The sequence below is a fragment of the Aulonocara sp. 'chitande type north' Nkhata Bay genome, linkage group LG14 (genome assembly GCF_057382095.1).
Source record: "Aulonocara sp. 'chitande type north' Nkhata Bay isolate Kocher_YH1m ecotype deep benthic linkage group LG14, A_spYH_male_GT1.1, whole genome shotgun sequence".
Taxonomy (NCBI): domain Eukaryota; kingdom Metazoa; phylum Chordata; class Actinopteri; order Cichliformes; family Cichlidae; genus Aulonocara; species Aulonocara sp. 'chitande type north' Nkhata Bay.
Window position 1 is genome coordinate 14,770,264 of NC_141357.1, and position 23,849 is coordinate 14,794,112.

General features: G+C 42.1%; 1 protein-coding gene across 2 annotated transcripts; it reads right to left on the bottom strand.

The window, feature by feature from the left end:
- Positions 1-869: 869 nt before the first annotated feature.
- golim4a (golgi integral membrane protein 4a) lies at positions 870-23,733 on the bottom strand. Of its 2 annotated transcripts, none has more exons than XM_086261113.1 (16): positions 23,013-23,733; positions 12,381-12,455; positions 12,099-12,148; positions 11,905-11,958; positions 11,572-11,722; positions 8,427-8,509; positions 8,218-8,301; positions 6,567-6,686; positions 6,176-6,442; positions 5,532-5,818; positions 5,306-5,376; positions 5,096-5,175; positions 4,519-4,725; positions 4,001-4,069; positions 3,730-3,807; positions 870-1,985 (listed from the first exon to the last, which is right to left on the bottom strand). In XM_086261113.1, exons 1-16 carry the CDS (start codon positions 23,197-23,199, stop codon positions 1,848-1,850), a joined length of 2,001 nt encoding a protein of 666 aa, XP_086117239.1. In that variant the 5' UTR covers positions 23,200-23,733; the 3' UTR covers positions 870-1,847. The 2 variants fall into 2 exon arrangements, with proteins under 2 accessions (XP_086117239.1, XP_086117240.1); XM_086261114.1 differs by lacking the exon at positions 23,013-23,733 and adding an exon at positions 16,330-18,071.
- Between the last annotated feature and the right edge of the window lie 116 nt (positions 23,734-23,849).

Consider the following 23,849-nt stretch of genomic DNA (forward strand, 5'->3'; position numbering starts at 1 on the left):
ATGTTGGCAATCTGTGTGTTTATAAATTAGACAACAGTTATTTCTGGCTGAGTGACTGCATTCAGTCCAAGTCGGACTGATTGTTTAGAGAAAGCCTGCCTCCCACCAGTTGACCCGTGCAATTTCCTTGCAAGTGAAAGTGGTCGCTACTACTTCCAATCGGTCTCCAACAGTAAAGTGATTAATGCAATCAGATTTTTTCCAACTTGCAAGGTTGGCATCTTTTTTTCACTCAAGTGTGACTAAGCTGTTAGATCAGAGGTGTCGAACTCCAGGCCTTGAGGGCCGGTGTCCTGCAGGTTTTAGACATCACCCTGGGTCAACACACCTGAATCAAATGATTAGTTCATTACAAGGTTTCTGGGGAACTTCAAGACATGTTGAGGAGGCAATTTAGCCATTTAAATCAGCTGTGTTGTATCAAGGACACATCTAAAACCTGCAGGACACCGGCCGTCGAGGCCTGGAGTTTGACAGCTGTGTGTTAGATAATCGATCAAAGGTGCAAATCCTAAGTGACCTACTGATGGGAAAACAGGGTAGGTGAGAGTAGCCAAAGCTGAAATAACCCAAAAGTTAACAAATGGATAAAATAATAATAATTTAGATCATTTATGTAGTTTCTATATTTTAATTTTGTTTAAAAATAATACAAATTTTTTACCAGAATATTCAGAAAGACTCTTAAGATGAAGTCTTAGATGATTGCAACAAGCTGATTGACCCTCACACCTCCACCACCTTCCTCACACTCACTCAGAGTATTAAAATTGCTCAACCACCACTGACGACTTATTAGCAACCTTAAAGCGCATTTTCAAAGAGGTGAATATACAGAATCAGACTACACAAATCACAATTATGTGAAATCTTCTTTATTCCACACAGGCAGCAATTCAGTACAATGAAACCCGCACTTTTCTGTATCAAATATAACTGGTGTACAAATGTACAAATATTCAGCATTTATTTTACTATACATTGCCCAGCAGACTAGAGAAGCTGCAGTAAATTAAGAGTAAATTCCCATCAGCAGTGGACATGAAATAGTTCTCCATTAAAGGCCATGCTGAATGAAGCTTAAGGATCACCAACTGGTGTGCTCTTCTCGCTCCCACCTCATCAAAAATGATTTTCCAAATGTAAAATGACCTAAAAAGACTTAGGAGAACGGAAAGGCACATGTCACAGTGAGCAGCTTCACCAGAAGTGGCTTACCGATTGGCATCTGTAATAATATCCAGGATATTTTTTTTAATGCACCAATGTATCAGCTTTACAAAACTGGTAAGGATCACGATAACACAGACTTTTAAAAATCAAAATTTTGCACTTTTTATGATTGTCAGAGTTCGTCCTATTAAAAAATAAATAACAGAAAATGACATTTGAGTTCTACCGTGATTACAACTGTCTGCATGAAACATATATATATGTATGAAGGCCTGATCATGACATCAGAATAAACATGCATCCTTTACACACACACACACGCTCAAACAAAGCACTTTGATAAACAAAATACATTCTCTGCCTGCTCTTAAAAACAAGAACTACCAGGCAGTCAGGCAGACGAGAAAGTAGACGGAAAATTAAATGAATAAAAATTATATAAAAACTATACAGTATAGATCTCATTTACACCCACCAAATTTTGTCCATTTCCACAGTGTCAGCTGATCCTTTCAAATCTCAGAAGTGTTTGAAATATTGTCCCCCATCTTCTGAGCATAATATCCCAGTTTTCTCTCACTGGATGGCTGGTGCTATTCCTTTGGGATTCAAGGGAAAGAATGCCCTGATTGGTACTATAGGCAAGCTTTAAAAAACAAAACAAAAAGGCACTTCTACATTTCTGCCCTTTGATCGTTTCCCTTGTCTGCATCCTCCTCCTCTTCCTCCTCGTAATTCACGTCCTCGTTATTCTTGGCATCATTTCTGTGATCCCCGTCCATTCTTGGCCCTTCATGGTTTTTACCTTTATCCTGGAAGCGAATTACAAGCACACAACCTGATTTAATGACCAGGAGTCATGTAAACACGATCATTTCAGACATTTACAGTTAGTGTTTGCCTCCTGTGCAGCGATGCATGAATGAAGCTTAGATCCGCTGAGCTCCTGTTGCAGAGGAGGTAAGTGGCAGTATGAACTATAAGTCTATCAATGTGATTTTTTTAATGAAGTCTTTTTTTTGAATATATTAAACATTAAAGATGATAAATGATAATCGCTCTAATCGGTCTCCAAGGTCAGAAGTTACAGACCAGCTGACAGTGAGGAGTCAGATGTCTTTCTCAAGGATATTTCAGCTCTGTGGACGGCTGGTTTTCAAAAGGTTTCAATGTTTTGCAGACTTTATAAAGACTGAATAAATATCTCAAACCAATTAAAATACCACATAACAGGAGTATTAAGGCTTATAGACTTTGTCATATATTGAGACTTCCTTATATGTCAAATTAAATCAAATGCAGGCGAACACACGACACTCCGACTGACTCGACATCTTATCTTTCTCATTTACCGTGAGTCACATGGGCCAGGGTTTACATTACAGAGACAGCACAGTGTGCTCTGACACACTTGAGCTACACACCAGTGAATCCCTGCACAGGTGAATATATTTCTGGATGTGAACCCAGAACATTTCGCTGTGTGCACCTCGACCGTTTTCCTCCAGGAAAGGTTTCAGGGTGTGATGTTACTTGTGAGGTGGAACGGAACCTGATGTGATGATGCTGGGAATAAAAATGAATTCCACATTTGTGCAGGTTAAATGGGAAACGGGAGGCCTAGGAAGTAAAGCGGATTGTGAGGTTGGTGGTTTCAGCTGCAGGGAAGACTGCATGAGCAGAGAGTAAACTTCAAGCGATGTGAAGAAAAATCTTTAACTCCTTGACCAGTGGAAACACCTTAGAGTATTTTTTAGTTTTAAAATAACCATCCTGTAATAGTAAAGCCATTGAAATTGTTATTTAACAGACAGTGTGTCGTAATTCTTTGATCTAAGGACGATACTTTTCTGTCTTAACCAAGCAGCAGCTTTAACGGGAGTGCAGTACTTCTAATGACCAGTAGATCCTGATTTCAAAAAAAAGTAAGCACTGACATCAACAAAGCCTCCGATTTTCTTTTTTAAAAAGAGACTGTATTTTTAGATCCATCACATTAAGATGTAGGTTTAATGTCCAGGCAATAGCTGAATTTAAAGATAATCTACATAGTCGCAGTACCAAAATGGTTAGCGAGTGACTAGACTTGCTTCCAGAAGGGACTTTGTTTGAAAGCAGGAAACCCATTACGTTTTTCTTATTTCTCTTATTTGTGCCTCCTTGTCTCCTCGGCCCTCCTGGAAATCATGCCTAGATGAGGAGGGCAGAGGAGAAAGGAGCTATAACCCAGGATACACAGGTCTTTTAACCTTTATGGCAAACAGCAGGGGATGACTCTTTAAACGTTTGACCTTTTAAAATCACACGTTTCAGTTATTTAAGACGAGAGATTAAACCATGTGCATGACTACATGTCACATGTAGTAACATTACTCCATGTTCAGAATTTCATCAAAAATGGCCTAGTTTAAAAAAAAGCTCATGTACTTGGCCTGTTACTTTGACTTCTTTCCCCTTGTGACTTTTCCTCACCGCCTCCGATATTTGATGGGAGAGGAATCAAGGAAATCTCGGAATTGAGAAAAGGAGGATTGACTGCTTTCCCACAGAACATACCTGGTCTCTGTTCTCTTTTTTATATTGATCCTCTCCCTCCTCATCTCTCTTCTGTCCACCAGCTATGTCCTCCTGGGCCTTCAGGACAAGAAAAACCACATTTACGAATTGCAACATGAAACTTTAGTCACGACACTGAGATGCAAATGTATTGCAGCATTATATTATACTAAACCATATTCATTTAGTTTTGATAGTCTTACATTCAAGTGTTTTGCACCACTCTACTATCACTCAGTACGAAAGGCATGTGTGTGAGCATGCACGTTACCTCATCTTCCGCTTCCTCCTGGTACTGGTCATCCAGTGTGTCCTCTTGCTGGTCTGGATTTCCAGCTATCTGAATGCACACAAATCACAGAACAAGTTAAAACAGGATATAAAGTTTACTTTTCATCATAGATCCTGCGGTTTCTCTCTCTCACTTAATATATATTTATATTAAGGTGCACCTCGCCATGCAGTCTGGCTATAAACATTTTTGAAACAATGGGTCTCTCTGAAGAGCTCACTGAATGATTAACATCCGCACAAAGCTCAGCACTTTATACTGTATAGTGCATCTCTAGTTCTCAAACTTTCATGGCTTGCTTCAGTATGCCATTCTGAGCTCTGTATGTGTGTGTGTGTGTGCACGAATTTAGTCTGAAGCTGCCAACAAGCCCCTCCTCTTCCATTGTTGGCATTTTCAAAACCTCTAATCATCTTCCTGTTCAGCCCGTAATGTTGCTGTAATGTCAGTAGCTGCGTGTGCAGATGCTGAATACACTGTCGCCTCCCCTGACTCACCACCAGTTCCTCCTCCACAGTCGGTTTGAGGTTTTGATGCATTTGAATGTGCTGGGCCGGCGCTGCAGGCTCCTCTTCCTCTTCAGCCGCATTTTCATCTGCTTCGGCAGCGCGGTGCGGCAGCCGGGCGTCCTCGGCCTCGTCAAACTCATCCTCTCCCTGGTTGTTGGGGTCGTCCTCAGGGTTCAAGTCACCGTCTATGTCACCCTATAGCAAAATAACAAATTTAGAATAAGAGCTGTGGATATGATAAAATGAGTATGTTTTTGCTGGAAATAAAACTGTCAACCTGTCAGTTTCCTGTAATGTTTTATTAATTCTCTGGCTAGTATTCAGAAGATTTACCAGCTCAGTAGGTTGACAGACAAGTGCGGATAGAGAGGGAACAGATGAATATGGAAGTGGGCTGGGGTGATTAAAGAATCGATGTTCTGATGGATGGCTGAATGAGTGTATGGCGTATGATAGACCGGTGTGAATCTTAAGCAAGCGAATGAGCTGGGAGGACAGAGAGAGCCCGAGGATGTTTTAACAGATGGAGCGAGCAAGACGGCAAGACAGACAGACAGACATCCACCTGCTGATGTGGCGGCACTCTGTGATCCGTCTCTCGATTCTCCTCCGCCTCCTGCTCGTGCAGCATGTGAACGTCTCTCTCTGTTAACACACAGACGCAACACACAAACTAAATCCACTACCATCAACCGGCTGCTTCTGTGAGCTCTAATGATTGAAGGGAATATTTGTGCAGTGAGAAATATGGAAGACGTTTTCCTGCAAATCTCACCTTCATCAACCTCAGCGTGACCGTCGTCTTCTCGAATATCATTGTCCACATTCTCGTATTCAGTCCTCTTCCTAATAACCGAGACGAGTACAGTGCAAGTAAGTACAGGCACGTGTTCTTCTGTAAAGCTATTTTATTAATTCATTTGGAGAAATGTAATAAGAAAATATGCCGCGGTTCAAAGTTTACTACTCGCTGCGACTGCTCTGTTTCCTTAAAACCTGACCTCTCGTGTTCTTCTCTCAGGATCTGCTCCCGTCTGTCGGCCTCCCTGTGCTGCTGCTGCTCACGTTCCTGCTCCACCTTCAGCCTCTGCTCCCTGTCCTTCAGCACCCTCTCCCTCTCGGCCTGGAGGGCCTCCTGCCGCCTCTGGATCTGCCTGCCCTCCTCTGCCCTCTGAGCCTGCAGCCGCTGCTGCTCCTGCTGCTGCTCATAGGCTGACTTTAGATGCTGAACCTGGGGGGGAACCTTGTGCTGCAGCTGGTCCTCCGGATGCAGATTCACAGGAGGATCCTGAGAGAGTTATAAATACAAGAGAGAGGAAATATCATGTAGAGCATGAAAAAAGTGAATTAGAGCTCATCAAACGCACTGAATTGATGCCAAGTTTAGATATAAATATAAAGCAATCTTTGTGTGTGTGTGTGTGTGTGTGTGTGTGTGTGTGTGTGTGTGTGTGTGTGGGGGGGGGGGGGGGGGGGGGGGGGGGTTCTCCATGTTTCCTCAATAAAGCTAAAAAAAACCCAAAAAAAAACACTGCATAAGCAGAGTCACACTGAACTAACTAATACCAGCAGGAAACAGACGTCCACTTCAAGATCTGTTTAAACCCTGTTTGGATAAGATCTTTTAGTCTAAACCACTGCTGACCATCTGTGGCTGGCGTTTCCGTCGGTCCAATGCGTTCTCATTCTCTTCTTCATGTTCTGGCTCCTGCTCTTCCTCCTGCTGCTCATCCTGTAGCTGGTCTGGGTCCTCCTCCAGCTTCTGAGGCTGTCCAGCTTGGGCCATCTCCTCCTCTGCCAGCTCCCTCCTCCTCTCTGCCTCTCCCTCTCTGTCCTCGTCTTTCTCAGACGGGGCGTGCTGGGTTACAGTGGAGTGGGACTGGACCTCAGAGTGGGCGTGCGCTTCATTGGCCTGGTGAGCCAACCGAGTAGAGAGCCATGAGAGAAATCTTGAGATCTTTTGATATTTACAGTAAACTTTTTGTCTTTCTCAATAAAACAGTATTATTACTTCATCCCAAAGAATCCCAGATTACCCTTGAATCAGTGTTCCAGTGAGCCTGCTGATCTTCATGTGCGTTGGCTTGTGCATGTTGTGCCATGCTGGGCGCCTTTTGCAGGGTCTCCTTGAGCTGTTTGTATTCATTCACCTGTGCCTAAAGTGAACAAGAGAAGAGAAAGGCAAAGATTAAGAACACATTTTTACCATTACAAAATTAAGTAAACCTGTTTAACTACTCGCTAACAAAAATATCTAAACAGCCAATCACATGGCAGCAACTCAACAGTCCGAAAAAGAGAAAATATTCAGTGACTGACAACTGACAGTTGGCAAAACACGAGGTGACTGGAAGGCAACAGTAACTCAAACAACTACTCATTACAACCAAGGTATGCAGAAGAGCATCTCTGAATGTGTTCTACAGCTGCAGAAGCCCACACCAGGTTTCACTCCTGTCAGCTAAAAATAGGAAACTGAGGCTACAGCTCACACAGGCTCACCAAAACTTGACAATAGAAAACTGGAAAAACACCGTCTGGTCTCACAGGTCTTAATTAACGCTGCAACATCTACACATTTGGGATGTAGTGAACGGGATCTGCAGCAACTGTGTGATGCTGTCTCTGAGGAGTGTTTCCAGCACCTTGTTGAATTAATGACAAAGCATTAAGGTGGTGCAACCCTGTACTAGCAAAGTGTATCTAATGAAGTGGCTAGTGAGTGTGTATATATTTATGCAACACAGAAGCCTAAACCTCTTCTTCCATGATAAATCATTTAGAGCTGTGGCCTCCATCTTTGCGCCGTCTTGATTCTTTTAAGAAGCAGCTGAAAACTCATTTATTCAGACTGGTTTTTAACCAGTTTTGGGTTTTATGATGCTATGTTTTTATTTTCTGTATTTTTTATGCTTGTCTTTATTGTAAAGCAATTTTTGATCTACGAAAGGTGCTATATTAATAAAAATAAATTTAAAAAATATAGCAAAAACAACCTCCTGTACAGCCATTAATTAGCTTCCATCTTTTTTTTTTAAAAAGGAAAGAAATAAATGAAGCTTTCCCTGCGGCGATACAGATACTTTCTTTCAAACTGTCCGTTCAGTTTTGGCCCTCGTACCGTTAAATCCTTTTATACGCGCATACTTTCAGAACAGGCCAGAGGGTTAAATTCTAAAAATTCTTGCTAAATTCCTCCCTCGTCCCTTCGTCTCGCTCCACTCCCTCCATTATAGCTTTCTGGCTGATTGGCTGCAGTGTGCTTTAGATGCACTGCGCTGACAGCCCTGACTAAATCAAACCCCCTGGAGTGAAGAAAAGAGCATGTATGCGCGTGTGTGTGTGTGTGTGTGTGTGTGTGTGTGTGTGTGTGTGTGTGTGTGTGTGTGTGTGTGTGTGTGTGTGTGTCCAAGCAAACGCACTGATGGAAAGCAGGCCAGGCTTTAAAACAAATTAGTAAATGCAGACAGAAAGAGAGAGAGAGGTGGGGGAATTGAGAGAAATGAAAGTGAGTATCTATCAGCAGAGCTCAGTGTATTCAGTAAACTGTTCAGGCAGTTCAGAGGTCACTCTTAAGGAGAAAGACAATTATAGATTTGCCAAAAAACACACAAACCCCCCCTGCCTACGGCATCAATCAGCTGCTGTACTCAGTGACTGCAGTAAACCAGGAGGCTGAACCCTTACCTGAGCTGCAGCCAGCGCACTCTTGTGGTCTTCCAGCGTCAGTGCGAGGTGATCGTGGGCTGCCTTCAGGTCCTGATGGTGGATCTGAACAAGCAAATCCGACAAAAGTGAGCCAAGGAGCCATTCACATTTATGACAAGAAAGAAAAAATATATCTGTGCAGACATACAGGAGGAAGAAAAGTAAGAAATGTCCAGAGTCTTTCTCACCTGGGCGTCCTGTAGCTGCACGTGAATGTCATGATGGGCTTTCCTCAGTTGTTTATTTTCCTCTCTTAGGTTAACAACACTCTCTGCCACCGCAACAAATCAGAAATAAAGAGAAGAAAAAACAAACAAACATGTCAAACAACTTCTCCTGCAATAACTTTCCAATTATTACAACCAGTCATATTAACTCTTACTTGTCTGTCCTTATACTCCATATTACCAACATTTGAATATTTTATAAAAGCAAATTAAATCCACGTTTGTTTTCACACCATTCAACTGTAAAATATGACAAAATCATTTTGCAGTCCAGAAATGTGAAAATAAAAGCAATTTTACATGCAGTATGTCATTAAGTCAGGAGATGGAGACAGAGTAAAAGTGGAAAAAAATCACTTATACTCAAAATATGACACGCTGACGGCCCTGGATACTAGACAAAACTGCCAGAGAGTGCGAGCTTGGAATCATGCTGACGGATCAATGGTGGGAAAAAGCTGTCCTCAGTCATAAACTACACCCAGGTTCTCATACAGTTGTCCAAAATGTATTAATGGACCAATGTGACAGATGTCATGGCAGATGTTTTATTCCTGCTGTAACCTGCACAGGTTTTAGACTGCTCCTTCAGGAACACGCGTAAGGTTCAGGGACCTGGATGAATGTGGGCTTTTTCATTGCTATTATTTGTGGTTCCACTTGTTCCCCTGAAGATCATTTCTCTGCAATACAAATTTTTCTCTTTTGCATCTCTGTTATAGTCGTATCCTAGGCTCAGAGACGTGATGTCATTTGTCGAGCTAGAAAAGATCAATTTTACAGTAAAAGGCAGCTATATAAATTAACGAGAATTAAAATCCAATGTAAAATGAAGAAGGCTGAAAAACGGTCACATCCAGGAGAAATCACTCTTGTTCACCAGCACTATGGCTGGGCGATATGACCCTAAATTCATATCTCGATATTTTTTAGCTGGATGGCGATATAAGATATATATCTCGATTTTTTTTTAAAGCCATAAGTTAAGAACAAAAAGAGAGTTCTTAGTCACACTGTGTCCCAGATGTCACACGGGCACTTTTATTTATATACAGCGTAGATGTACATGAAGAAATTACTCAAAAATAAATTATCAGCATTTATTAAATAATCATGGTCCATAAATAAAAGAAAACAATGTTGTTTTTGTGCATAACAAAAAGCTCACAATTGTGCTGTGAAAATGTAAACTAATAGACGCTGAGCGTAATAACAAAGAGACAGATTTCACAGCTGCACCACGTCTCTGAACAGGTGCCATTTGTGGTCCTTATACACACACAGTACGTATCACTCCGCGAGGCTCCTCCTCGGTAGCCGTAATCCTCCGTGTCACTACCCGATCTGTACCGGAAACCCGATCGGTACCCCGCATGCGCGAAAGGTTTCTACTTCCGGTCGTAGCGTTTTACGATAGTTATGGGTCAGAGTATCTGTTAAGATGTTAAGAATAACAAGTATATCTTAAAATGTTTGCAATAATGAAGCATTTCAGTACAATGTAGACAAAAACGAAAAATAAAAAGAAAGTTACGGATCAGGACTCTCCGATCCTTACTGCGCATGTGTAAAGTCTGACCGTACAAATCGGGTCTATCCGATCCGTACCGCGCATGTGCAGATGTTTTCTTCTTCTTCTGTTCGTTTAATGGCAGTTTACTCCCCAGTGTACGAGGATACCGCCACCTGCTGACCGAGCGAATAAACCCTATTATAAACTGAATTATCGTCATTACAAACGTGTGTTAAATCTGATTTAGCGATAGTCGAGCGTGTTTATGCTTGTCTGTGAGGAGAGGATTGTTGGAATAGTGATGATGATGTGCGCTATCACTGTCAATTGTCAGTAAACACTTCATCTGGCTGATGAATCTACACGTGAGATATTACAAAGTCTGCATTATTAACTCTGTAATTAGGCGCCATTCTTCTTATTTTACGGCGCTGTTGCTCAATCGGGGGACGCTCTCTGTTGAGGAGAAAAGCATGAATTTCTTTGTATACGGATTATCCATTGTCTAAATGTCCCGGGCAGTCGAAAAGAAGGCAGAGCTGTTGAGAAATGCTAGGAGCTAACTGGGCGCTAACCGCATCATTCAAATATATTGAATGTCGCAAAGAGAGGAAGTGACGTAAGATTTGCGCATGCGGGGTACCGATCGGGTTTCCGGTACGGATCGGGTAGTGACACTCCGACAATCCATCAAGCGGTGCAGCTCCGTAGCTTAGCAAAGTCATATTAAAACATTTTTTGACAGATTGCTGAGCGCTGTGTACCACATAAAATCGGTTCGCGGTCAGTAAGCACAACCAGAATTCATACATAAGGCGCACTGTCGATTTTTGAGAAAATGAAAGGATTTTAGGCCGTGCAGCCCCTCCTGGCTGCATGTCGTTAGCGCGGTTAGCTTGCTAACACGTTGACGCCGTCCAGCCCCACGCACGGTAACTCGCTAACGGAGATTTTCCGCTTTCATCTTGTCATTGCCTGCAGGTGAAGCTATGGGGGAGGCGGAGTTGTGTTCAGTGAAGGAGAGGCGAGGCTGAGTAACGTTGCGTAGAGACAAAAGTGGACGAAAGAGAAGCAAACCTGCGGCTCCACAAGTATAATCATAACGTAACATAGACTATATCGATATAAACGATATTGTCACATTTTATATCTCGTATGAAAATATATCGATATTTTTAAAAGCTCGATATATCGCCCAGCCCTAACCAGCACATTAAAGGGTTTGAGTTCAGGAGTACAGTGTGACTACATGGGTCACCATAAAAAGCATGACAATATGTGAACAACAGGTCATTGCATTTGACCATATAACTGATGTTAGCACTATGGTGATAAGAAGGCCCAAACCATGCCCTGCTAATGTGGAAATCTAATTCATAAAAGTTCTTTATCATTCTGTGCAGTTATGATGTCACACAGACTCTGATGTTAATGACTTTGCTAAATACTGAAAAAAGTTCGTCCACCCCGCTGCGGCATTAGCTCATCAGTTCATCATCCGGATGAGCTAATAATAAAAGCTAACTTTCTTACACTCATATTTACATTGTTTCATTCAGTGTTTGTTTGCAGAAACCTGGCACAAGTCATTACCTTTGAGCTGGGAGACTTCTATCTCTTTGGCCTCCTGAAGTTTATCGTAGCGCTCCTTGTGTTCACCCAGCAGCCGGCTGTGATCCTTGCCCTGGACTTGGTGCTGCTCGTGCAGATCATAATACTGCCTCTTCAGGTCCTCGTGCTGATTCTGAAGGAAAGCTCTTGTTACAAACATAACATCAAAAACTACAAAAAAGGGACAAAAGGCCAGGAAGAATTTGTCTGTTTGGATAAGAGGAAGAAAGGTTAAATATGAGGATGTCTGTGTTAAAAGGAAGAAGAAAACCAGAGGATAAGTGAGTGTATCTATGTGTGTTTTGGGCTTCTGACCTTTAACATCTGATGTTGGACTTGTAAGGAGTTGTATTTGCCGTTTGATTCTTGCTGTTAGAGGATTTTAAAAAAAAAAGAAAAAAAAAAGAGATAATTGTTTGCACACAAGTTCTGCACAGATATCTCAAGCAGACAAAATAAAGAAGCCAACTAACAAATAAAAAAGCAACACTGTAGTGTACAAAAGATACCTTCTCTCTGTTCAATGATTGCTGCGCTTCGATCTTATAAACCAGATAATCTGAAAAAGACAAAAACAACAGAAAAGAAGCTAATTGAAACCAAATTTACACTTGAGATTACAATTTAAATAGATGCACTATTTTGCAGAAATTTTTTCTTAAATTTAAACTCAATAATTATGTTGTCTTAAAAACTGACTCTACTGCAGTCTAATATTTACTTTAGCACAAACTCCTCAATACGGACAAATTCCTTAAGTCGAGACTGAGTGTACATGCTACTTTTCTCACCGTCTTTGGCCTTTTTGTGCTCCAACCTCTCCTTCTGAAGACTCTTCTCCAACCTGGAGCGATGCTCATACACCACTACAGGAAACATGGAGGGGATGAATTAAGGGAAGGATTAGTGAGTGCTTTGACATCTATCTGGACCAGCAAACCAAACACAAAGCTCCAATACCAACACTTGGACTGCAAAAACAACCTCAACATTAGTCAAGTGAAGTGAAGTGAAGATCCTTTTGGCAATTTTCTTAGCAAACTAGCTTGACGTAGATATCTACAGTCTACATCAAGCAATATTCAAAGCATGGGGAAGTAGGTCAGTGCAGGAGCAAAGTATTCTGGGTAAAATTTGACTACATACACACTGTCATTCTATTGCTGCTAAGTATGCAGATATACTGAGAATACATTTGCAAATAGAGGTTTACATACATTCATGAGCACGAATGTCTGATAATTTTGGTCTTTCGGTGATTTCTTTGAACTCTTCTTTTCCCAGCACATATCTTTAACTTTTTAAGGGGCTTTTAAGTGTAGTCGACAAAAAACAATGAGGTTGGGGCTTTGGGAAGGCCATTGTAGAAGCTTTATCCCTTACAAAAACAGTTTTGATGCATGTTTGGGATGATTGTCCTGTTGAAACACAATATTCCCTCAAAATTTAAACTTCCTAGTAGAGATGGCATGATACCACTTTTTTATGTCCGATACCGATACAGATATCATAAATTTGGATATCTGCCGATACCGATATGAATCCGATATAGTGTTTTTTAATCAACAAAACTGTTTTTTAAATATCTTGCTGCATTTTGTATAAGTTCATACTCAAGTTTAAAACAACAACTACACTAAAGCTATTCTGTTATACCTGTATGCAAAAAAATAAAATTTCATAGTTCAGCAATACTGATCAATCTAATAAACTTAGACCTACACCATCCTCCCTATTCTGGTATTTTAAAGAGTACTTAGCATAAATATTAAGCAACCTAACTAATAGGGTTCCAACTCCCAGCAACAACAAAAATAAATAAATAAAAAATAGGAAACCACCCCCCAATATTAAATAGATTCAACATCTTTCTTCAACAAAATTGCAGACTGCACAGATGGTACCTTCCCAAAGGAAAAAGTACTATAGCTTACTAGGGTATATATATTAGACTTAATAGTCACTATATACAGTAATTGACTTCTATTCATTTTACATCAAATTAAAACTTTGGGTGTCAGATAATTATTTATTAAAAGCTAGACATTTTAAATGAGAATAAGAAAGAAAAGTATGTCTTTGTGCCCCCTTTTCCCTGTTAATGCCCTATCGGCCCCCCTGGCTAAACTTTGCTAGATCCGCCCCTGCACAGTTACCAGCGTCAGCTACGTAGAAAAAGATCCTCGAGTAGAAAGTAATATTAAATAAATTCTAACAACAGCTTATCAAGCTTAAACGTGCTGCTGTTGTTCAGCCGCTGGTTTCCTCTTTCTGGTGCAAAGTGGGCCAAAAGTAAACTAGAGACATGAACTCGTGACAGAAAAGCCGATCAGCTGATCGTTAAGCAGTTTCATGATTGAAGTAGCAGCAAGAGAGAGAGAGAGGCAGTCGCTCCATATATTAGTTGTTAAGCTTAACGCAGGAATGCTTTACAAACATTCAGAGATGGACTTACACACTTGCTTTACTTCTCTCGGGGATAACTTTGTCGGAGATGAAATGCCAGGTTGCTAGCGAAGCTCCAAATGCTATCCAGACCACCGACAGGTCCCGCATGCCACAGCCGCTCTATCACGTGATGCATACTGCTCCGACGTGCTAACGTTCTGAGGTGAGTTACGGCGTGTTGCAAGTTTTGTGAGGTGCTTTCGTGATATTTAATGGATCGGATTACATTTTTTATTTTTCTCCGATATCCGATCCAGTAATTTAGGTCAGTATCGGACCGATACCGATACGTAATATCGGATCGGTCCATCTCTACTTCCTAGCTGTTGATCTGAGGTGAAGTTGAAGAATTTAGATGTTGTCAAACTTCCTCATTATCCCATCCACTTTCTGCAAAATACCATTACCACAGGCAGCAAAGCAGCCGCACAGCATAATGCTACCACCACCATGCTTGAAAGCTGATACAGCATTCCTAGGTCTTTGTCTTGTCTCATCATAAAACTTTTCTCAGCAGTTTCTTTATTTCTTCCCATACTCTCAGTCTATGGCGATTTGGCAATTTCTAGTTCATGGCAGGCTTGAGCCTTGCTGGTTCCTGGGTTGTTTCTACAATACAATTTTAGATCTTCAGTGAGTTCTTTGGACTTTCTCATTGTTCTGAATATTGGTCAAACCAATAAGGTGTCAAACAAATCTGTTCTATGCTGCAGAGAGAAATTACCAGTAGTCAATTGTGATCACTACTGAGGAGTTAGCGCTTGACCATGGCAAATATACTGTAGAACTGTCAGCACTTTGAGTATATGTATATATTTAAGACAGTATGTATAATTTTGACATTGTGTGGATTAGAGAAAATCCTAAATGAAGTCACACTTGTTTTTTTGTTCAAGGAAATTATTAAAAGTCCCAAATTACCATGCCATTCATGTCCTTGATAAGTGTATGTAAACTCCTGACCTCAGCTGTATTTGTTAAAAGAATATGAAAAGAATAGTCTTATAAAAGTCTTATCCTCTTCATGCTCTAAAAGCTTGAGTACCTGTTTAGATTCACTTCTTACCTCTCCAGCTATCCTCTAAACCAGCGGTCCCCAACCTTTTTTGCGCCACGGACCGGTTTATGCCCGACAATATTTTCATGGACCGGCCTTTAAGGTGTCGCGGATAAATACAACAAAATAAAACTAGTACCGGTACCGAAAAAAAGAAAATTTATTCATAACACACGTGAAAAGACCCAGGAAAACCGAGTAAACGATAAAAACGATAACAAAATAACGCTGAAAACCGATAAAAACCCTGAAAACTATACATTTCACACCTGAGCCTCAACTCTCGCGGCCCGGTACCGGTCCGAGGCCCGGGGGTTGGGGACCGCTGCTCTGAACTCTCCATAATCTCCCTATTCCTCCCCATTTCATGATCCTCATCTTTTCTAAATCAGAGAAACAAAAAGCAACCCGACTGTGAACAAAGCAGCATAAGTAGTCCTCGATCACTGTTAGCAGTGCAACATACTGAGAAATGTCAGGTTTATTTCTTGCGAGTCAGCTTTGGTCAGTTCTTGAGGCAACTCGTGAAGGCATTTTCTAACTTGGACACATTTTCTAACTTGCCATTAACCTCAGTTTATTTTTTCACTAAATGCATTACATCTATTTAACACATTTCAGTAGGAAGCTACTGACAACTGGACAGCGTCTCACGTTGGAATCTGACTGTACCGCTATTAATTTGTTCTGGTCAGGTTTGGAGTCTTCACACACCCCTGTTCTCTGCTGCCTGTTGGAGCGGGGGGGCTAGGAGGAGGAGTTGGCCGTCTGATTGGGGTCTGGAATGTGGGGCCTCCCTGCTGCTGCCGAGCCGGGGCAGTCTGCTTCTCTCCACCCCAGGGAAAAGGGTAACACTACCTGGGTCTGGGTGCAGTTTCCCCTTCCAGGGGCAAGGGTACCTAGACCCGGGGCTTAGAGTACGCTTGGGGAGTGTGATTGTGTGTACAGCGTCTCTTTATGTCTGTCTCCACGTTGGGTGATTGCATATATATATTGCATGTAATTGCATATGAGAGCATGAGGGTGGGAATGGATGTTTGTATCTGTGTGTGCCTGTATGTCTGTATCTATATGTCAGGTCGGGTATCAGACGCCACCTCTCTAGGGACATCTCAGGCCCTTCAAGGTATGGAGGCCTATCTCCCCCCACCACTCCCCCTGCCAGTGGCAGACGCCCTCAGACATCGGTGCATTGGTGGTTCTTTGTGTCCGGGGATGGGCGTCTGGGTACCCACCGGCTCACTCCGGGGCTGCTTGTCGGGGCCTGGAGCTCGCTCGGGCCACTTCAGGGGTGAGGTGCCCTCGGCCTGGGGCTCGGTCACTCTGGCACAGCTGGCTGCCGGCGGAGCTCACGGGCGCGTCACTGCAACCCCCCCTGGCTTCTGCTCCGCGGCTGCTGAGTGACCCCTCATCTGGGACTCTCGTCAGCTCTTTCTGGGACAGTGGCGCGGCTGCCCCTCTGTTGGTCTTCCTGAGTCTCTTGTGTTCTGGGGGCCTCTGGATGTCTGGAGCCTTGATCTCCTCCATACCTGCTTCAAGCCCTGGAGGACGGGGCTGTGGCCCCCCCACACCCTCTAACAGATCATTACATGCTCACAGGTGTACACACGGGTGCTCACACACACAAACTACACCCTTTTTGGCTCCTACCTCAAAGCACACTGTGCGCTGTCGATCTGACGTGCTGCACAATAATGTTTAATATTTAGTATTTACCGTTACATTCCCATAGATCATCGTGATGTTGTTTATTCTATTGCTCTTTTTTTCCTGCTTGTTTTCTCTTTTTTCTTTCTCAACAGGTGATCCAGGTGATTGATACATGTATTTTTTGTCTGCTTATTTTGTTGTTTTTTGGGTTTTTTGCCCTTTATCACCGTTCCTCTTCCCCGCTGTTTTTCTTTCCCTCTTTCTTTCTCCCCTTTCTTTTCCCCAGTCAAGTCTGTCCCGTATTTAGCAGGTTAAAATAAAATAAACAATAAAAGGCGAATCAAATAGACCAATACGGCAAGGCTGGGTTGGTCGATTTGGTAAAGTTATTCCGTTGGGCATCTTTCTTTGCCTTTAGACAATAATTCTGATGGCAAAAGAGCCAAACGGGACAGGCAAAAAAAAACCCCATTTGTTCTGGTCTTCAGGCAGCATGTGATTTAACTGTTAAAACAAGAACTCTGAACATTAAATCTTCACTTATTCCTTTCCACTGGGGGCTGGGCAGTGAAACTGATGATGTGGCTATTCTTCCCTCTGAGTGCCACCTCAACAGATTCCAAGATAACTGTTCGCTACATCTATATTTTGTTTTAATATCATGAGGGCAGCAAAAGGAAAGAAGGATAGGGGTAAAAGAAGAAGGGACAGGAAATTAACAAGAGAGTAAAACGAAGCTCAAAGAAACTGGAAAGCTGATCCTAACAGACCAGCGCTAGTGTAAATAAAGGTACCTAACTATCAAGAGGACAAAAAAACCTGCTTCTATCATATGAAAAGCCAATGTAATGACAACAAAAGTCACCCGCACAATTCAGCTCACCACGTTTTTACTCTCAATGTTGCTTTAAAGTGGTTATATCCACTTTTTTCATTATGCGTTGTGAGAACATTTTTTATGGCACTGGTGTATAAAAAGAAAATACCTTTTATGATTCTGTACAGTGTGCTCATTTGATTCCATTTAGATAAACAGTTCATGCTGCACCACTTGCTGTTTTTTTTCATGCAGAAGTTAAAGTAATCCCATCTGTTTCCCAACAGACTCTCTGGTCTTTCCTCATCGGATTTTAGAATACAATAAGTTTAAGTTGTGACTCGCATGTTATAATGCTGCCGGGATCAGTTCTGAATAAGTAGCATATAACGCTTAATGGCAGTAAAGCAGAAGTGAACAAACTTTCCCGAAGTTTCTTTCATCAACGCCTGATCAGGTGGTTGTCTAAAACCTCACCAGATTGGATTTTATTTCGCTCCTCTGAGGCGTTGAACCTCCTCAGCAGTGCCAAAGATGAGGCTATGTTTTTCTTAGATGAGCTCAGCTAGGCTACACTCTCACTGTGGGCCAACTGGGCTGGGCTAGAGCGACAAACAACTGGAGTCTAAAGCTTAATTTATAGCACTGTACTGATTCCCTGTAGAGCTCAGGCCATAATGAGTGATGTTGTGGTTTGCATTTATACTTGGTTTCCCATCACGAGAGAAACTAAATTGTTTGTGGTCAACTCAGAGCTAATAGATCTCAAACAATTGCTAACTGTACTGAAACACGGTACAGAGAAAAGATTTCAAAACAGACTCACTACACGTACTGTCAGGGGCATGAAAAGTGCCTTATATCTACTGGCAGAATATTATGTACTGTAATAGAAGAGTGATCGAGCAATGTGCAGATGAATTTACATTCAAAGAAGCAATGAGTATCACATAGGCCTGAACCTTAGCCACCTAAAAACAAATAGTGCTGTAGGTCCAGAATATAAACACACAAAAAACAACTTCAGCTGTCAAAAGTCAAAAACCAAATGTCATAAAAGCATACAAGGAAAGCAAAGACAGCACAATGGAGAGTTTTCATTGCTTTTGAAAACCTGGATCCACTACAAAGAACTTCTTTGTATAATATGACTTCTGTCTTCTCTGCCACGGGGGGGGGGGGGGGGGGGCTAAAGAATAAGCAACAGCACAAATAAAAACCAGAGCAGGCCACATAACTGGCTGTTCCACTTTTTTTAATACTCTAAGTGGTTGTAGTGCACAGTTACAACATGTACAGGTGAGTCTGCAAAGCTCTGCTTAGCATCTACACACTTCACTGCTATCGTGGGCCTTTCACTTAGCATGTACATATATACATGCAACAGGCTTACAGCAAAGAGAGAGCAGCTACAGGAGGAGGGCCAATAACGCAAACATACAAAGAGCTGCTGGTGTGTGCTACAAGTGTGAAATGGCCACAGACTGTTGACTCTTTTGTTGTTAGCTGTCTCCATGCTACATTAGCTCTGCTGTTGGCAGTGTTGGTGGCACGTGGCGTAGTAAACGGAGAACAACTCAGAACTGAATTCACCGACCTCACAGTTCAGGCCACTGTCACAGATACAGCTTTTTGACTTACGATCAATCCGATATTTGATCCAAACATCAGATCGGGGCATCTCCCCATCAGACCGATGAAACACAGTGTGGTTTGAGCGTAGATAAGAACAAGGGGGCCTTCTATGGTGGTGACATTTATTGACCTACTGGTTTAGATGTGGCGAGGATAAGATCAGTTAGATTTGGCTCAGGGTGTTGAAAAGGAAATGTGGGCCAGGAAAAATTTTTTCTGTGGCGTTTTTGTTGGTTCACATTCCTACTTCCATTGTGTATACACACATACACACCAGACATACAAACACAACAGACCAATTAGGTTTAGGAGTGAAGTTCAACACAGATGCATGTCCCAAGAATCTAAAAAGTGTTGATTGAATATTTTATGTGCGCTGGAACTAAATGTCTGCTACTAAGTTTTGCAAACTTCAAGACTAATGTCTTTGACGGGTAACCTATTTTACAAGTCACTCTTTGTTACAATCAGGTCAGGCCTTACAGGGGCAGGAACTCAGAAAGACTGTGAGACACATGACCTGATCCAGGAAGTGATATTAGGTCAAAGAAACACGGCATGTTTGCGTATTTACTCCCCACAAGATTTTCTTTTTCATCAAGTTTGTTTTTTGAGTCTACAGGTAACATTGAAAGGATGTAAAATATGTTGATATCTACAGTTCACATTAATGTTCTTGAGCTACTTGTAAACAGAGTAAAATGGTGTACACAGTATATACAGGCCCTCGATCAGCTGCAAATTTACAACATCAAAAGCCAAAGAGCTAAATATTGCATGTCACCCATTGTCACTATCAAGGCCTCAAACTGTAGATATTAAGCAAGAATGTTGAAACATTTTGGTTTCAAAACTGCAGCTTCTCAGCTCCCAAAAGCTCACCACGTGTTGTTAAAAAACGACGTGTTGCGACAAACACGCAATTTCTCGAAACGTGTCAGTGCCATCGAAGCTCGCGCTCATCAAAATGAGCATCAAAACAAACATTAAATTTTAAATCTTAAATATTTCATGAGCTCCCATTTGCACTGCTCTCAATTAAATACAGGATGTAGGTGATTAGTAAATAACAGCTCTCTGTTTCTACTGACGCTTTTACACGCCATCCCAACTTCTTTGGAAATAGGGCCGGTTGTTAAATCACAGTGACACATTTGTCAGCGTGCACGCATAACCACAAAGTGCCTGTTAAAGACTTAAAGTGCTTTAAATGACTGATGACTGCCAGCCTGTGGCTGCAGTGGATAACAGGGAATCAATGTGCCTGGCTCACAACCCTCACATTGCCCCCACGCCTCAAGCTATAACCAACCTCTAAATATAGGGCCAGAAAAACAGCAATCTGTAGTCAGCTGTGGTTGTCAAGTGGCTTTGTGATTGGCTGAACGATGCACTGTTTCACAATGATAGTTATGGGTGTGGCGCACAAGCAGGAGAGAGCTGAGCTACAGGAAGTTGAAATCTACATAATGTATGCTGGTACACTGCAGGACCCTGTTATGGATGACATCACTGGATGTGATGTAATCTGTTGCCTGAATTTTTTTTTTCTTTTAAGCTTTTGCATTCTCAACGATGAACTTTTAGCCTAGGCCTTGTAAATATACCTTGTTAAAAAACTTAGTGGATTCCTCATACAGCACCCTATACTGTCATGACACTACAGAAGAATTAGCAAGGTCTATACCTCTAAACAGTCTCCTGTTGCAAATTGATTTGCCAGTAGAGCAAGGCTTTATTGGCACAAATCCAGCAATTATTTGGAAACACCTTAAGCATAAAAAATAGCAGTAAAAGCTTCAATGTGTGGTCCTGAAAATCAGTAGATATGGACTATATCTGCTTTCCAGTAAATAGAGACACACAAATACGTTCACATTAAAAGACCTTCATTGCATCTTAATCTACTAGCAGCAGAAGGGTTTTATTAAAAGGCCCAACTTCAGGAACTTCACCCCACTTTCACAACATTTTAACAATCTTGTTCGGCAGTACCCTGAGTGCTTCCTCCATATAAGCGTGCGTGAACATGCTGCTGTGCTGACAGGATGTGAGGTTTCGGGCCTTGCCATTATGCCATGAGTTTAAAATTAGCCGACGGGCAAAGAGCCCGCTCCTACATGGCTTTTCAGAACAAGGTTTGTTTGCGCCCACATCAGGAAGCAAAGAAGTGTGTCAGGCTTTCAGCTCAGACTCAGAACCTGACAATGTAATCCAGCCTTTAATCCAACAATAAACAAGTACCGGTAAGCCATTTTTCCCTATTACCCATCGGTTTGCCATACTGTGAAGCTGCCCTAAATCTTTCACCGGTCAGTTCTAGAAGTCTGCATGCATTTGAATATGGTCCAGGGGGTGTTTTGTCTTCAAGGTAAAGAGAACTGCTTTGTGTTAAGTTTTGATGCTTTCGCTGACATAAGAAGATCCCTTTAGTCATTCTTCAGTTCAGGTCTGTGGAAATACATCCACCCCCCTGTAATACTGGTATAACCAGAAACAGAGTGGCGATATACTGTGACCATCTAGATATAATAGGTATACTGTATCTGGTATCAAGATAGGGGAACTCCCAGTCTTCCATAAGGTTTTGGGCACTTTTGTTAATATGGGTGCTCTTTACTCAAATGATCAGAAATGACAAGAAAATGTATGGATTTCTGTCAAGTAAGCTAACAAACTGTGCTGATGAGCGCATTGTCTTAAAGGCCACGTTTATAGCAGGAACTTGAGTATCACTATGTTGCTCATTACAGTGTTTAGAAGTCCCGGCAATCTGTGGGAAATTACTCCTTATTGCTCATGAACGTACAAGTTTAAGGCAAAATCGAATCTGATGTGATCCTCTGGAATAACTGGGGCACAATTGGGAATTTTCTCCAACGTAATGCTTTTTAGTTTCAGCGATTACCTGAGAGTCAAGGATGCCAGCATGGCAACAACATCCTGCACCATGGTGGCTAAACATCAAGAAAAACAAAAACAAAGACAAAATGAGCTCTAAGACTTCTAGGAATACAGCTAAAATACAGTGACTGCAACCAGCGCTTGTGTTGTAATAGCCTCAGTTGACCACAGCTGCAGGAAGTGACGGGGCTAATTTCACTTTGACTGCACCTCTGGAAAAACAAATGAACTCTCGTTAAAGGCAAATATGCTTTTAAAACATTTTTTTAAAAGGCAAATATGCTCATCTCATTGTCAGGAGATCAGGAGCCATCACCAGTTTATTGGCAGCTTTACTGAAGTATCATTTCTCTAATCCAGCTAGATCAGATGTGGCAGGAAAGTTAGGATGTTTCTGGGAAATCTGTCTCTTTTCAGTTTACAACTGGTTTTCATGGGGTCTCAGCTAATGAGTACTGTTATTACTGATTAATATAGTGATTCGTTTGTCTACAGGACGCTTTTATCATTAACTATCTCAGATTGATCAAATTTCTCAGTTTTGCTGTGTGCCAAAGATCCAAATATTTAATTGACTATTAACATTACCAGTAAAGCACACAGTCTTTACAATAAAGCCAGGAATGTTGAAGACGGAACTTTTTTTTAATTTTTTTTTATTTAAAACCTTAAACACGTCTATACAAACATTTTGTAACCCAGTCTGGTTTTTAAGGTGCTAAATGAACGCCGAACTTAAGTTTGTTAAGTAAAGTAATATCAAGTCCTCCAATTTGTTTTAAAAGATGTAAGGGTGTTTCAGCATGTTCGACAATAATGACAATGCAGTTTTATCCACGGAGTCTGGCGTGACACGTAACGTCGTGTCAGCTGTGGACAAACATTCGATCACCTCTCCGCCCCCGTGTTTACCTTGGAGCTGTGCCGACAGCGACTCTTGGTGTTGCTGATACTTCAGTGCCATCGCCTCCGTCCTCTTGAGCTGTTTGTGCATCTCGTACGACATCATGCCCCCGTACATCACCCCGCAGACCACGGTGACCAGAAGGAGACATTGGAAGATCCTCCGCTGCCTCCGGGAGCACACCCCGTTTCCCATGTTCGACCCGCACCCCTCCCCGCCTTCTATGCGCGAAAGCCCCGTCTCTGCCGCTGGAAAGTTCCGACTCAACTTTTTCCCCCTCCCGGTGAGAACTGAGGAAACTGAGGAAACCTCCCCCTCCCCTCACACCCCGAGCATTTCCACGCAGAAAACACAAGCTACGTGCTAATACTCGCTTTCGGGCACATTATTGTCTTTTTTAGCAGAGCTGCATCCAAATGTCGACCCTCTCCCCCCTCTGCAACTTCAAAGTAGCCGCTCAGATTTTCGCCTGACTTACAGCCAAACTCTGGCTCTGCCTTCTTTTTAGCTCTAAAAGCAACAAAATAAATAAGACGGGCGAGTCCTGCGTGGGTCTCTCTTCCTCTCTTGCAGAGTTTCTGACGTGACTCGGGCAAGCTTACAGAGAAGTTAAAAGTTGGGTCCACGACGAGGCCTTCATAGCACCTTTAACTTCAGTTACGTGTCAGCCGAGCGGCTCCCTGCCATCCAACTGCAGCGCTATAGGAAGTCCCTCCTCCGAAATAATGGTAAAGTTCCCTGCTCCCGCCCCGTAATTGCTGCTTTTATTATATTGGTCGCCAGAGAGCTCACTCAAAAAAGCAACGAGGAATGTGAAGGAGGAAAGATAGGACTCCCCCCCCCCC

Bases quoted from the DNA above. Each gene is read 5' to 3' on its own strand.
- golim4a (XM_086261113.1), bottom strand. From the start codon at position 23,199: ATGGGAAACGGGGTGTGCTCCCGGAGGCAGCGGAGGATCTTCCAATGT. The intron at 8,302-8,426 runs GTGAGAAAGACT...TTGCTTGTTCAG, and splicing joins TGCAGCTACAGGACGCCCAG to ATCCACCATCAGGACCTGAA. The intron at 5,176-5,305 runs GTGAGATTTGCA...GTGTGTTAACAG, and splicing joins TCACGCTGAGGTTGATGAAG to AGAGAGACGTTCACATGCTG.